This window comes from Mustela nivalis (assembly GCF_964662115.1).
Source record: "Mustela nivalis genome assembly, chromosome: 8".
Classification (NCBI taxonomy): domain Eukaryota; kingdom Metazoa; phylum Chordata; class Mammalia; order Carnivora; family Mustelidae; genus Mustela; species Mustela nivalis.
In genome coordinates this window covers 6120748-6137053 of record NC_139027.1, presented here as the reverse complement: position 1 = coordinate 6137053, position 16306 = coordinate 6120748, and the positions used below count along the sequence as shown (strand labels likewise).

General features: G+C 40.4%; 1 protein-coding gene across 1 annotated transcript in view; it reads left to right on the top strand.

Annotated features, from left to right (window-relative positions):
* Positions 1-7369, top strand: part of YWHAQ (tyrosine 3-monooxygenase/tryptophan 5-monooxygenase activation protein theta) — a 38919-nt gene extending 31550 nt beyond the window's left edge. The window contains exons 3-6 of the mRNA XM_082743667.1: positions 1144-1267; positions 3899-4062; positions 4270-4365; positions 6293-7369. Of these exons, the coding sequence (XP_082599793.1) occupies positions 1144-1267; positions 3899-4062; positions 4270-4365; positions 6293-6352 (444 nt within the window). The 3' untranslated portion in view covers positions 6353-7369. The remainder of the gene's footprint in view (positions 1-1143; positions 1268-3898; positions 4063-4269; positions 4366-6292) is intronic.
* Positions 7370-16306: the final 8937 nt, after the last annotated feature.

The window sequence follows — 16306 nt, the reverse complement described above, 5'->3', positions numbered from 1 at the left end:
AATCGATAGTCCAAAAAGATCTGTCATATTTGACTTCTGTGACTTTATTGTTTTAAGTGATCTCTACGCCCAGCGCAGGACTGGAACTCAAAACCCGGAGATCAGGGCTGCATGCTGCACTGACTGAGCCCGCAACTTTTTATTCTTCTGCACACCTTGTGCATATCCCTCAGTTTGAGAGGCACTAGCTCACTGGTTCAAGGGTACGTTTCTTTGAATAAAATAGAGAATGAAGACGTACTTAATTGCTAACCCGATTTTTTCAAGTAATTGATTTGACATGACTGTCAGATTGCTCTGTGTGTCTCTAGACTGCTGTCTCTTGGTCCCTGTACTTAACCTTATTTCGGATGAGTATTGCTCTGCAGAAGACCTTGAAAATAGTCAGTCCTGCTCTGGGCCATGCTGGCTGACTTGTTCTGTGCCTACCCTGTTCTTCATACTTGATGTCTTTCCCCAGTCTGAAGTGGCTGGCTGGCTCAGTCAGTAGAGCAGGTGACTCTTGATGTGGGGGTTATGAGATCAAACCCCGTGTTAGGCCTGGAATTTTTTATATACACACACACACACACACACACCCTAAAAAAATATGACTGCACATCCCACTTTCAAACTGCTACAATCCTGCTCTCTCCTTAACAAGTCAAATATTTCTTTAGGGGCAGCCTGTCTGCGGCAGCCATCACCAGCACAGCCAGATGCTCTCTCTGTGCCACCATTGTCCCTTAGTCACATATCTCTTAATGCCTGGCGTATGGTAGTGGTGTACTTACTGCTTTTCTTATTAGACTGTGAGCTCTTTGAGGGCAAGAACTTTGTTTTCTTTATATCCCTTCTGGCTAATACAGCGCCTGGTCCCCAGCCAGTACCAAGAAATGCTTGAATGGAGGGTGAATAGACTTGACTTTTTCTGTTTAGTCTTTGATGCACCCTGGCTCTACTGTTGGAAACTGTGCCTTGCTGTGAGCCAGACCATTCAACTCATGACAGCCACAGGGCCCCTGCTCTCGGCCCAGGCTTCAAGTCCAAGGCGGGATGGTTGTAGTTACTGTGGTAGTTCATGATTCAAATGCATATCGTTGTTCTTGTCTGTAATAAAATAGCTTTTTATTAGTACCTGATATTTTATCTTCTTTCTTTCAGGAATTGTTGGATAAGTATTTAATAGCCAATGCAACTAATCCAGAGAGTAAGGTCTTCTATCTGAAAATGAAGGGAGATTACTTCCGGTACCTTGCTGAAGTTGCATGTGGTGATGATCGAAAGCGTAAGTATGTTTGGTTTATGGGTGAAATTGAAAATAAAAAAGGAAGGGAGGATAAGTGGGACACTGTAACAGTAATCTCTGTGTAATCTCCAGGCCCTCTGTAACTTTTTAAATATCTTGAAATCCTTAAAAAAAAAAAAAAAATCTTGGAATCTTTGTAAAAGAAAATTAATAACGTTACCTTAATGTTCTGAAAAATAAAAACAGTCTCAATTTACATTATGTGCTGTTTTTGAAAAACTCAAAAGCTCTTTGATAATAATCTGCTAAGATATTATTTAAAGGAGGCTTACTCTTGGCAGCCTGGGTGGCTTAGTTGTTTAAACACCTTTAAGCATCCTACTCTTGATCTCAGCTCAGGTCACAGTCCTGAATTCAGGCCCTGCGATGGGCTCCACACTGGCGTGGAGCCTACTTAAAAAATAAAAGAGGGGGGGCGCCTGGGTGGCTCAGTGGTTTGGGCTGCTGCCTTTGGCTCGGGTCATGATCTCAGGGTCCTGGGATCGAGCCCCGCATCGGGCTCCCTGCTCCGCGGGAAGCCTGCTTCCCTCTCTCTCTCTCTCTGCCTGCCTCTCTGCCTACTTGTGATCTCTGTCTTTGAAATAAATAAATAAAATTAAAAAAAAAAAATAAAAGAGGCATAATCTTTTATACCTTAGAATTTGGTTCAGCATTTTTTTTTTTTTTTTTTTTTTTGGTTCAGCATATTTTTGCCCCCTAGTCATTTGCATATGATTTGAGAGATTGTATTATAACATGGCCCTTTGTATCATTGTACCTTGAAACTTTTTTTTTTTTTTTTTTTTAAATTTTGTTTATTTGACAGAGAGTGAATACAAGTAGGGGGAGCAGCAGGCAGAGGGAGAGGGAGAAACAGTCTCCCCACCAAGCAGGGAGCCTGACGCGGGGCTTGATTCCAGGACCCTGGGATCATGACCTGAGCTGAGGGCAGACACTGAATAACTGAGCCCCCCAGTCACCTGTGTACCTTGAAACTTAATTGGAAGTTACAATCAGATTAAAGAAACAGGATGTTGTACTTCTTCTGTTTGACACTGTTATTTATTAACTACTACCTACCTATTTCGAAGGATCATTACGTGTACTGCGAATTTTATATAACCAAATTTCTGAGGAAGAGTGGTGAGATGAGAGGATTGCTGGTATATAATTTGTCTTAGAAAATATAGACACAGGGAAGAGAATACCTTAATTGCTGGACTTGATTGTAAAAAGAAAATCAAAGTGATTTATTAGCAGTGGACTCCGTCTCCTGGAGTTAGCAGTAGCTGAGGTCCTGTTAAATATTGTGTATGTGCCTGCTCATACTTACAAGTTCTAGGTAGAAGTTGCACCTAATTCCTTATTTCCAGTAAGCTCATTATTCTTGTTTTTAATCTTGCCCCATCCAAAAAGAGTGTGTATTCTCAAGGAGTTACCGTGGCTTTGTGCCCTCACAGAGGTACTAACAAGAGTGGAACAGTTTTACCATCCCAAATACCAGTGTAATTGTGAAGCTACAAAGAGGACACTGTCGTATTCTTCTGTGATAAAATTTGTATACTTAACTTAATGATGCCTAATTTCTGTTGCCTTAAAGATAGCAAAACTGAAAGTGACAGATATTTGCAAATCATAAGGGATGTCTCTGGAATACTTAGTTCCAGCATTAATCTGATTTAACCTTCTCTGGCTCATGGCATTTCTGTTCCTATCCATAGAATACTCCAATAGTCTGGGTCTATATTTACAGCCTAGGAGCTGAGACACCTTACTGTTACTCATGATAGTATTTCCTTCTGTGCGAAACAGCAAGAACTCCTTACTATGTGAGGGCTGTACCAGCTATATTTAGATCAATAAATGTGCCACTTCGAGGGAAGAAAATGCACATATTCACACCATAAAAGGCTCACTTTACATTTCTGTTTGGTCAGTATTTCTAAAGCTGTATGTAATGGGCCAGTGGTCTCTCCTTACCCTTTTGAAAGCATGGGTACAATCAGAGTAGTATTGGTCATACTTATTGAACAGTTTTTTCAGGAAGGTGACATTTTTGTCAGGCCAGTATTCAACCTCTGGTCAGAGTAGATTTTGTTCTTTATACTGACACTTTTATATGGCCTTTCACATAATACATCTTGATAGCAAGGATCAGTATTGTCTTCACAAATCACAAAAATAGAGATTTTGGTGGTGGTGATCTTTGTAAAGTGTTTCTGTTATTTTTAGAAGAGGTATTAGAGCCAATTTTTTTTTCCTAGCGTTATTGAGATATTATTGACATGTATCAAATTTTTTTTATCAAATTATTTTTAAATTGATGCATTTCCAGTTAGTAAAATTAAAAGATACCAAGAAAGAAAATTGTTTTAGTCACAGATTTCGAAAAATCGATTGAATTGTCTCATGTTGTTGGGGTTTTTTTAAAAGCTGAAACAAGCAACTTGTTAAAGTAGTTTCTCAGTAACCCAGTAGGAGGTACTGTTTTGGTTTGCTGCTATGCTTTTAAAAGAAGGCCACAGAAAAATCTAGCTCTGCATGAGTTAGTAGCATAGTTTAAAGGCTAATACGCTCTCTGTATACTTGACGGATATTTTCAGTATTGTGCTTTTATTTCCCCCTTCGCAGAAACGATAGATAATTCCCAAGGAGCTTACCAAGAAGCTTTTGATATAAGCAAGAAAGAGATGCAGCCCACGCACCCAATCCGCCTGGGGCTGGCTCTTAACTTTTCTGTATTTTACTATGAGATCCTTAATAACCCAGAGCTTGCCTGCACACTGGCTAAAACGGTAAGTTTCAGGTCATTCTCAGAAATTCTTTCCCATACTGTTAAGATCGTTATCATAAACTGTGAAAATGATTCCACTGAATTTTGTTTTTAATTGATAGTAGAACATAAAGTGGATGCTTAGCTATTTTATAAAAATGGTTTGTAATTATAATCAGTTTGTGTTGACACAGATACTGTTTACCATGGGTATTACGATTTTTCTCAGGCTTTTGATGAGGCCATCGCAGAACTTGACACACTGAATGAAGATTCCTACAAAGACAGCACCCTCATCATGCAGTTGCTTAGAGACAACCTAACAGTGAGTTGCTCATTCTTTTTAATTTCATTTCCTTTTTAAGAAAAAAGGTATTTACATTCTACTTCAGCCTTCCTGTCTTTTGAGGTGGGTTGTGTAAGAGCTATACTCTCTCTCAGAAAATGAATATAGAGATATGCAAGTAAAAGTATTCAGTGCTTGTTAGTATATTGTATTGGCCAGCTGTTCTGCGGGCCGATTTCCAAGTTGAATGGGCATTTTATCAGACCTAGCCCTTCCCGAGAAGGTACTAAGACTATAGGAACTCTTTTTTTTTTTTTTAAAGATTTTATTTATTTGTCAGGAGCGAGATCGAGCACAGACAGACAGAGTGGCAGGCAGAGGGAGAAGCAGGCTCCCTGCCAAGCAAGGAGCCCGATGCGGGACTCGATCCCAGGACACTGGGATCATGGTCTGAGCCGAAGGTAGCTGCTTAACCAACTGAGCCACCCAGGCATTCCTAGACTATAGGAACTCTTAATAATCCTCACTATATCATTGGAACAAAAATGTTGATAAATTATGTTAATATAGAAAGTTGTTGTGGTTGCAATATTTTCTTCCCTTGGGTAAATTAGCTACAGCAAGTTAGGCACTATAAGCTTTCCTAAAATCACTTTGAAGTGCTTGGTTTTAATAAACATTTATCTTGTGAAATCTACCATGTCTTACAGGCATTTGATGGGATTAACCCTTACCCTCCATTTATCGCACCTATGCCTCTGGGACAAAACTTGTTCCATTTAATTGTCTTTGTTTTCTTTTGTTTCTCTCCCTACTTCTTGGATGGGCAGATAATGAAGGGAAAAGTAATGGAGAAAAAAAAAAAAGAATTTCAACTTTACTTAGCTTCTTTTATAGGTGCGAATAAATTTGATATGTCAAAAATTTTAGACAACATGTGGCAGAGGGCACTGTGCCTTTTAATGTGAGTGTGATTCCCCACGGCCTCAGTTTGGACCTTTATCTTTCGCTGGAAAGGATTTTTTTTTTCTTAAGTTAGTATCGTATCTGTTCAACTTTGCTAAACAAGGAAATTGTGACACTTCATTCCCAGCCATTAGAATTCCCGGTGCTCGTGGTGACAGCAGAACCATGAGCATAAACCACTTCCATAGAAGAAAAGCTCTGAGCCAGTACCCCTCGGGAATACCGTGGAGCTGCTGTCTCTCTTAGCTGGCTTTGTTTTATTTCTCTTTTACACTGCTTTAGAGATACTTGTTTTTGTTTTTGTTTTTAAATTCATTTTAGTACATTAACAATAACTTAAAGATCTATAAGATTCTAGCTTTTCTAGAATGCTGGAAATACCACTAGTCTCCTGGTGTTGCTGTAGGCTGTGGTCAGTAGCTGTTGATGATTCCCTTCTTTTGCTTCGTCATTCCATCCTACAGTTGGAGAGTTCCTTGGAGATCTTAACATCCTGGCTAATGCAGGAAGGCTTTGTGCATCTGCATGCCCGCTGCTCCTTTGTTCTCACTTCGTCACCTGCTGCCACTTAACCCTCGGCCAGAGGTGCAGTAGGTCTGCCCCTTTTCCATACGGTGGACTTTCAAATATTTGGAAACTGCTATCATGACGGTAGTTCGCCTCCCCCTTAAAATTTTTTTTTGCCTTATTCATCTCATAAATTATATTTCAGTAGTGCTTTCAGAAGAGCATTGGGCTGCTGCAAATGGAGAGAACGTTAAATTCTAAGGATATTGCCTTTTTTGTTGTTTTGAAGTTACACTTTTTTAAAAGAGAAAGCTTGAAAAAAGTACTCAAATAGTGTATGATTGTGTATCAATTTTAAATACATAGTGAAAGGTTTACAAAGATACACTTTGGAGGAGTTGGTGGTGGTTGAGATTTTGAGAAATCTTAACATCCGTTCTTAGTCACGGTCTCTGTTGTCTGGATAACATTATGATTTTTTTTTTTCCCCTAGTTATGGACATCAGACAGTGCAGGAGAAGAATGTGATGCGGCAGAAGGGGCAGAAAACTAAATGCATACAGGGTGGTCATCCTTCTTCCCCTCAAGAAACCTTTTTACTCATCTCCATTCCTTATTCCATTTGGATTTCCTATAGCAAAGAACCCACTCATGTGTATGGAATCAACTGTTTATAGTCTTTTCACACTGCAGCTTTGGGAAAAACTCCATTCCTTGATTTTGTGTTTGTCTTGGCCTTCCTGGTGTGCAGTTACTGCTGTAGAAAAGTATTAATAGCTTCATTTCATATAAACACAAGTAACTTCCAAACACTTCTATAGAGGACTAAAAATGTATCTGGTATTGAAGTAATCTGAACCAGTTCTGCAAGTGACTGTGTTTTGTATTACTGTGAAGATATGAAAATGTAGTCATTACAATTTACAAAGTGTTCTGCATAACTTCCTGATTTCTACATTCCCTCCTTCCCTCTTCAGGGGTTTCCTTTCCGTAAGCAACTTTTCCATGCTCTTAATGTATTCCTTTTTGGTAGGAATCCAGAAGTATTCGATTGAACGGAAAAGCATTTGGCATTTCTGCGCTGGGGGTCACAAATTAAAATGCCTCCTGTATCATATATGATGGAGGTCTTGTGTATCTGTGACAACAGGAGGTTTCCTTATTCTTCATTTGCTGCTGTTTAAGTGGACAACTTCCCTTCCCAATAAAAATTCACTTACACCTTCTGCCTTTGTAGTTCTGGTGTTCACTTTACTGTATAATAGAAATAGCACGTTGCTGCAAGTGTACAAGCATTGCTTTTGGCAAATGAAAGTGCATGTCATTTCTTACTACCCTAGAAAGGGGAAATCAAGTATACAAGTCCAGGTCTAAAACGTTACTACTTTTCCAAGCAGATTTATGCACATACGAGAGGGTGTCTGGTTTGTCTAGTGCCTGTCGTGTAGAGAGTTGAACCACAATTGTGTGTTGCTGATCATTGACTGTAGTCCCAAAAAGGCCTTGTGAAAAATGTTATGCCCTGTGTAACAGCAGAGTAACGTAAAATAAAACTACATTTTATAAACCATTCACTATGGCTTTGTAACAGTTGCACACTCATTTTAAGGGGCAGATGAATTTACTACTTTATGAAGTTTATTGATAACTTCCCTTTTATCTTACGTAAACTGTAGTAATGATTTGTACCTACTTTGTGATCCACTTGTCTAGGGATGCCTGGAAATGTGTAAAATTGGACTACATGTCTTAAGAGCTAGTGTTTTACCAGAGATCGGTAGTGCGAGCCATCTCTTCTTCAGATGTAAATGATGCCTAGTTACGTGTTATAGGGAATAAAGTGGAGATTTTGAAACTAGAAAAGTTAATTATGTGAATATGAGTGCTTTGGCTGGTGTTAGAAGTATGTTTCAGTGGGTATTCAAGCAGAATGCCAAAATTTGAGAGTATATTGTTTAGCTTTCAAGTAATTCAGTTTTTGTAAACATTGAGTTGTACCATTAGAGAGTTTCAGATAATTTTGGTTTTATAATATTACATGGGCTGTTATACTAACCTTTCTTAAGTATTGTTCTGAGAATTTAAAGTTACAGTTTTATGTAAAGCTGTATAGCTTTATCTCCTAAAATGTGACCATGAAGAGAATTTAATGGGACTTGGGGGAATATCCATTTAAATATGGACTTCGGTCCCCAGAAATCTAAATCAGTAATACTGCTTTTTAAATAAAAATTTCAGTGAACATAGGAAGAACATTGTGAATTAGAAGAAAGAACTATCACATCTTAACAAGTACTGGTAAGTACTGTGTAATCACTGAGTTACAAAAGCAGCCTTCCTTCTTCAAGTTTTGTTTTTGTTTCTGTTTTTTTTTAAGATTTTATTTATGTATTTGAGAGAGCAAGCATGAGCAAAGGGGGAGGGAAGAGCAGACTCCCTGCCGAAGAGGGAGCCCGAGGCAGGACTCCATCCCACGACTCTGGGGTCATGACCTGAGCCAGAGGCAGATGCTTAACCAGTTGAGCCACCCAGGTGCCCCCAAAGTAGACCGCCTTCTTAAAAAGCAGATTATTCTCAGCATTTAGTCTCATTGAAATCTCTCCTTGCTTTAGGAGAAAGTGGCATCTTTAGAAGGAATGCAGCCTTGTGGTATCTCCTCTGACCCTCTGATTCTGGGACTTGCCTGCACTAGATGTAGAGGATATTTGTAGATCACTGCTGAAAACTGAGTAGGAGAGAAAACACCTTTTCACAGGGGAAGGGAATACGTGAGCAAAGTTTCTGGTGGAGGGAAGGTTCAAAGTCGTGTTTGTATTTGAACTTTTTAAATCACTTTCAGACCTCAGAAATGTTAAATGTTAACACCTATTTTGTAGTTTGAGCTTAATTGGCAGGGTGGTTTTTTTTTTTTTTTAATGTCCTTTCGGTTTTGATAACAAAATAATTTGGGGGGGTTGCATTCTGACATTGACTACCCAAAATAGAAACATTTGGAATTTCTGTTCCAACATACAGTGTGAGCTATGATTTGTTGGTTTTAGATTGGAAAAGAAAAACTTTCGTTGTGGGGGCAGAATTGGCCAAATATATGTAGGTATATAACTTTAAATATTGATCAGTAGAGATTGTTCCTTTGGTTTTTTTAAAATCACGAAAACTCCCTAAGGGGGGAGCTGTGTAAAAATTCTAGTAGAAGAGCAAAATAATTTGAGAAAATCAGAACTGTAATTTTTTTTTTTAAAGATTTTTATTTATCTGACAGAGATCACAAGTAGGCAGAGAGGCAGGCAGAGAGAGAGAGAGGAGGAAGCAGGCTCCCTGTGGAGCAGAGAGACTGATGTGGGGCTCCATCCCAGAACCCTGGGATCATGACATGAGCCGAAGGCAGAGGCCCTAACCCACTGAGCCACCCAGGCACCCCAGAACTGTAATTTTTAAACACACTGATTTTTATGGAGTTGAGCCAAACATTGAAAAACATTTGAGGCCTATGACAGGCATGGACATGTGATTGTTACTGTCACATTGTGAGCTGGATTTTATTTGGACTGATTATGGGTGAGTGCCATCTGAATATATTAAAACTAACACTTAACCATACCATCATTCTTTACATAGTTCAGGAAGATTTTCACTTTAAAGTGGTGAAGGCATTTACACTGTATGTTTTCTTCTGACATGCATCTGTTGTCTTCCCTTCTCAGTTTGTATTTGATGAGCTTTGCAAGAGGTCATCATGTATGTATGCCATGTGTAGTACTATGGAATTTTGATGACATTGCAGTTAAGTTCCAATATAAACGACAGTGAACTTTTTTGGATCCCTTCAGCGGGAGCTAAGGTAAGGGAACCCACAGTAATTGAAGACACGAAGATCATCATCATCATCATCATCGTCGTGAAATCCAATTTGAAGCAGACGTGCCATTTACTGCTTATCCACATTTTACTTGTCAGTGACTATATGCCTTCATAACTTAGGTTTTGAAGGGAGTAAGTAGGAATAAATACCCAGGGAAGAAAGCTGGAGGATTCCTCTTCACTTTAAAATTATAGCTCCTGGAGCATTTCCGTAAATGTTCCAGCCCTTTTGCCTTACAGGGAACCAGTATTGACTAAGTAGATTCCGGCACCTGGTCAAGTGCCATGCACATTGATATTTAATCCTGTCAACCGCCCTGCCAAGTGCATTTCCCCTTGACTGATGGGACATCTGATCAGAAAAAAAATGAAATTATTTGTCCAAAATTATGTGTGTTTATTAAGTGGTAGACCTAGAGTTTGAACGCAGATGTCACACCAAGTTCATTTCATGCCACTGTTCTGCTCTAGGTGCTTTGGTTTGCAGAGTGAATAAATGACAGTGTTTATCCTCCTATCATATTTGGAAGGTTGGGGATTTTTTTGTTTTTGTTTTACCTCTTCCTCAACCCCCACCAGTCCCCTTAATCTGTCAGTTTTGCCCTTTGAGTAAAACTGAAGAAGCAGCTTGAGAAATTGTGGGATATGTTAAACCTAACTCATGGTATGGAAACATTCAGAAAGACCAACTGACTTACTGAGGACCCAGCAACTAGCTAATGTTTGGCCTGAAAATAGAAGAACTAGATGCAAATAAGCAAATTCTCCGTAATTCTGTACTGGCTAGGTTGAAAAGGATTTTCAATGAAAATTACTCTCTTCTGGTCACTCAGATTTAGAAAATGAAGGCTTTAATGTACGTTTCTCTGATTTATTTTTTAAGGTGTGAGCCCTTTGACAATCTTCAGAAAAGTAAGGAAATAACATTCATTGCCAAGCATTATTTGTCAAATTTACAGTTTAGATATGTTGTTTGTTGTGTATGCTTCCCGTTGAAGGCCCTTGAATAATCAGTCTTCGTCATTATTCGGTGAGTACAGTGGGAGGGCCATCAGGCCGTTCCAGCCCAGGCTGCCGTGCCTGCTGCTACATGTGGTCTGGGGCCAGCCTATTGAGGCCTGACTTTCCCATCTCAGCAGTTTCCGTTTCTTAAGCATCTTAACAGATAAAACTCTGTTTCATGAGATTTGGAGGTTAGATTTTTCTCCTGATTTTTGGAGGAGAAAATTGAAGCACAGACGCCAGGCAAGGTAGTGGTGTCAGGATTTGAAATGGAGTAGCCTACTTTCAGGTTGGTGCTCAGCTGCGGCACTACCTTGCCCTTTTTGGAGTTTAAACCAATGATAGTAGATTGCTACTTATATCATGTTTTAGATGATGTCCAGGTGATGGATCGTGGGAACTTTGTCACTGGCAAGTTTTTTGTTGTTGTTGTTTTGTTTTTTTCTTAAGGGTGGAAAATAGGGTGCCTGGTTGTCTCAGTAGATAGATCGTTGGACTTCTGATGTTGTAGTTTTAAATTAAAACTCCCCTTGGGGCACCTGGGTGGCTCAGTGGGTTAATCCTCTGCCTTGGGCTCAGGTCACGATCCCAGGGTCCTGGGATCAAGTCCCGCATCGGACTCTCTGCTCAACAGGAAGCCTGCTTCCCTCTCACTCTCTGCCTGCCTCTCTGCCTACTTGTGACCTCTCTCTCTTTGTGTCAAATAAATAAATAAAATCTTAAAAAAAATAATAATAAATTCAAGCCCACCACTGGGTGTAAAGATTACTTAAAAAAAAAAAACTTTGGGAGGCGCCGGGGTGACTCAGTTAAGCATCTGCCTTTGGCTCAGGTTGTATCCCAGGACACTGGGATCCAGCCCTAGAGTCTAGGTCCCTGCTCAGCAGGGAGTCTGCTTCTCCTTCCCTCTATTTTCCGCCTCCCAAGTCATGCTCATGCACCTGCGCACTTGCATTCTCTCTTGAATAAATAAAATCTTTAAAAAAAATCGTTGAGGGGTGCCTGGGTGGCTCAGTGGGTTGAGCCTCTGCCTTCGGCTAAGGTCATGATCCCAGGGTCCTGGGATCGAGCCCCGCATCGGGCTCTCTGCTCAGTGGGAAGCCGGCTTCCTCCTCTCTGCCTGCCTCTCTGCCTATTTGTGATCGCTCTCTCTCAAATAAATAAATAAAATCTTAAAAAAAAAAAAATGGGATGCCTAGCTGGCTCATTTGGTACAGCATGTGATTCTTGATCTTGGGGTCGTGAGTTCAGGACTCATGCTGGTTATAGAGCTTACACTAAAATAATAGGATAGAAAATACATGACATGTTAATAAGGGTAATAGTTTGTAAAAATCAGTTTATGTAAACAGTGGATTATGTAAAATTGATTTCAAATGAGTTTGGAAACCGTGTCTTTTAGGTGATCTTACAGGGTTTTTTTTTTTTTTTTTTATCCATGCCCTTGGACTATAAATTCATAATTTTCCTGTAGTGAATAATACCAGTTTTTAATAGTTGGTCCCTTCCATTTACAGTATTGTGATCATGGCAACACTTTCTACTTTAGAATGTGCTGAGCAATGAGTCCCTTAATGCCCTTTAGAAAAAAGAGGATACCCCCTCTTTTGAAAGTGATGCTTTTATTCCACATTACGTGAATGATTATGGAAAGCTTAATTCTTCTATCTTTCCTTTGTCCTCAGATACCGTTTCTGCAACATGTCACAGCCTTGGCCTGAGATTCCCAAGGAAGTACTTAGATGCTGGAAGGAGGGCGGGGTTAGCATTCACTCCACTAGCAAAGAGGCTTATCCAGGGCTTTCCTGCAATATGAATTCTAAGTGCGATCCCTTTGAAACTCTGGGTTGAGCTCCGAGTTTAAAAAAAAAAGTCCAAGAGACCTTACAATTCTAGGCCCTTCATTTCCTTTGTGTGAGCTGGAATACAGCTGTTCAGGGATATCTGGGGTTCTCACTCAAATGCTTATCAAAAGGGTTAAGTACTATAATTTGAACTAAAGGTTTAGTAATTTCCTTGCTAATTCAGACATAAAATTACATGCTCTAGGCTCATCTGTTTGAGATGCTGGGCTGTGGGAGGCTGGCTCCGTTCTCTGCTTTGCTAGGGCATTTGCTCTGCTTTTCCTTGTGATAATGTGGATAGCTGTCACTGTCACCTCGGCTATTTAGAAATGCCCTGTTGTTATTAATAGATACTTGACTATATAGACAAAAATCAGTTTTCTGGGGCGCCTGGGTGGCTCAGTGGGTTAAGCCACTGCCTTCGGTTCAGGTCATGATCAGGGTCCTGGGATCGAGCCCCTCATCGGTCTCTCTGCTCAGCAGGGAGTCGGCTTCCTCCTCTCTCTCTGCCTGCCTCTCTACTTGTGATCTCTCTCTCTGTCAAACAAATAAAATCTTTGGGGAAAAAGGTCAGTTTTCTTTCTGTGACAGCCTACCGTTGTTTCCTAGATGTCATTGGTGAAAATGTGAAGAGGTTTGTTTAAAGCCAACTGAAATTTAACTTAGAGGGCAACCTCTATGGCGATGTAGAAGAACTAAGGAATTAAGTTGATTCAGTGATGCTCAGGTTAACCTCATTTCTGAGTATGCGTGGTTGTGTATCCTGGAAGTTGGCATTTATTGTAAAAATAAACTTGTCATTCAGGACGCCTGGGTGGCTCAGATGCTTAAGCGTCTGCCTTCAGCACAGGTCATGATCCCAGGATCCTGGGATCGAGTCCCACATCATGCCCCCTGCTTTCTGGGGAGCCTGCTTCTCCCTCTGCCTCCCTCCCTCCCTCTCTGTCTCATGAATAAATAATAAAATCTTAAAAAAATATATGTGCCTTTCATTCAATAATACTCTCTGACTTGAAGAACTCAGACACCTGGCAGAGACTAGACGTCCTGTTTCTCATTTTCAGCCGACATCACAAGGGTGTTTTTTAACCGTCTGGACTTAGTACTTCGCTCTCTTTCTCCATCCTAGACCTGAGGGTCTTCAGAGGAGGCCCTACATTTTGGCCATTTTGTCCTCGACAGATGGGTGTTCTTTCAGCTATTCTGGAACTTGATAAGAACCTTGGAGGATTCACCGCGAAGATCTCCGAAGACTTGTGTTCTCTGATTGTTGGCAACACGGCAACTTAGAGCTGGGACAATGAATGGGACCAGATTATTAACTCCTCCAAGACTTGTCTGTTCCCACAGTTGCATAATATGAAAGACAGTGTGACCTAAGTGGAAAGAGTAGCAGCCTAGAAGTCAAACGGTCTAACATGTTCATTCAGCTGTTTATTCATTCACTATTGAATACCTACTATGAGCCAAGGACTGTACTCGTCCTAGAACTTGCAACTCTGCCACCCTCCGGTTGTAGGCTTAATCTCTCTCAGCTTCAGTTTTCTTACCAATGAAAGGTAGACACCTGTTTTGCCCATGAGCCTATATGTGTATTTCCAAGGGTAAAGGGTTGTGGAATATATGTATGTGCAACACTTACATGGGACAGAAGCCTAATTTCAGAATTGGAAAGATCTAATAAAATGAAAACAGTCTTGTGGTTCAGAAAATCAACCACACTTTGAACAGACCTATTGCCCTAGATTTTCAAGGACGTAGACACAAAAAGAAAATGACAGTGTAACTTGGGAATGCAAAGTTAAAAAAAAAAATTTAAGCAGTAGTTTTGCTTCTAATTAGCATTCTCTGGTGGAATAAAATGGGGAGAGGTCATTGTGTTAAAATTAGAAAAATCAAGACCCAGAGAGTAGGCATATATAGAAATGCTTCCCTTTCTCAAGAGTTAACTGATAAGTGATTGATGGTGGCTCCAGGTCGTAATGATCAACTTCAGGCAGCCAGAGTACCTGGAGGGCGTGCTGAAATAGTTTTTGATTCAGTGGGTGTGGGAGAAATAACGTGCATTTGTAACAAATTCCAAAGTGGTGCTGATGCTGGTCAGGGCTTGGTAATTCTGAACCATTGCTTTAAGGAAGCTCGAACAATTATTTAACACCAGGGAAGTACAAAGTTAACAGGATTCTGGGCGGAGCAGGACACTTGAGATCTGTGCTCCTCTGAAGCTGATGAATGAGAGGATCGTCCTTTCAGCAACTGAAATCGATTGGTTTGTATATGCAGAAGAGCACCAGAGACTGGATAATTCTGTCTCGGCCCCCAGTCATTGCCCAGGTCAACAGTTTTTTATTAAAAGTAAAAATAAAATACAGCTTTACACTTACCCTGACCAAGGAGATTTCATGATACAATGTTGAAAACTTAGTGACTTTATCCTTAAGAACACAGGTAAGGAAGCCAAGGATCTGGGTGCTGGGTGAGGCCAGAAGTCTGTATTAGGTGTTAGTGGGAGATTAGTGTTGATGGGAAATTGTCCCCAAGCTTGAGGCAGAAAGCCAGGGATGTATCTCAGCAATGGGCAGGAGGCCTAGAAACTTGTTAGGGCATTATGTAAGCTAATGGTTCTGTGGGTCATCAGGGCCAAACTGGGGGCCCAATATTCCCTTTAGAAGTAGAGCACTTGAGTTCCTCTATATGTATTCACCAATCCTTCCTGCTTCTCTTTTTAAAAGATCTAAAAGAAGAACTAATATGTAGGCATATAGTGTTGTGTTCACATATTTCATTTGCTTCTTAAGGTGCAGGGCTAGAGTAAAAGGATTAGAAAGCTCTATCAGGCTGGGCCACAGGTGTTTCCTGGAGGGGGACAGATCCCGAAGTGAGCTCTGCAAGTTTTGCTTAAGTTTCTAATAGAGGAAATAAGGAGGACGTTGCTCACCTGGTATGTTTCCAGTCCTGTGTTTGGCAATAGGATTTGATGATCTAAAAGGGCTGGCTTCACTTCTCAAATGTTTGGTCTGAGGGGATGTGTGTCATAAACACCTCGGACACCAAAAACCCAAAATGATGTCGCACATAGTGGCTCAGTAGATCTCCGTAAATGGAACGTGTGGAGTGTGCTAGCAGAAATGGTTTGAGTTTGGGCATGGGACATGAGTGCAGCCGGAAGAAGTGTGGAAAAGTAGGCTGATCTCCATATTATAGGATGCTGGTTAGAAGGTTTTACCACCTGCTAATAGAGGTCGCGAACTTATGCCAAATTCTTCAGGTGTTTGTTATGAAGGTGAAGTCAAATGGCTCTGGATTTCAATCTTGCGACCTTGGGTGAGTCACTACCTCATATGTAAGATAGGGATAATGCTTCAAAGGATTACTAGAGGATTAGATGCAGTAATTTATGTATCTTGCATGCAGTCAATATTTGATTGTGACATGCCAGATTTTTTCCCAGATAAACAGAACAAGGACCTGGTTTAGGCAATAGTAGGAATCTGGTAGATGTCTCCATAACATACTGTGTTTCATGCCACTATATCATTTTGCTTTAATTCTCTTTTTTTTTTTTTTTCTAAGATTATTTATTTATTTATTTGACAGACAGAGATCCCAAGTAGGCAGAGAGGCAGGCAGTGAGAGAGGAAGGGTCCCCGCTGAGCAGAGAGCCCGATGCGGGGCTCGATCCCAGGACCCTGAGATCATGACCTGAGCCAAAAGACAGAGGCTTTAACCCACTGAGCCACCCAGGCACCCCTATTTTTAAATAATTTATTATCCTTTGCTGAAGTATTTTGAAGCAAATA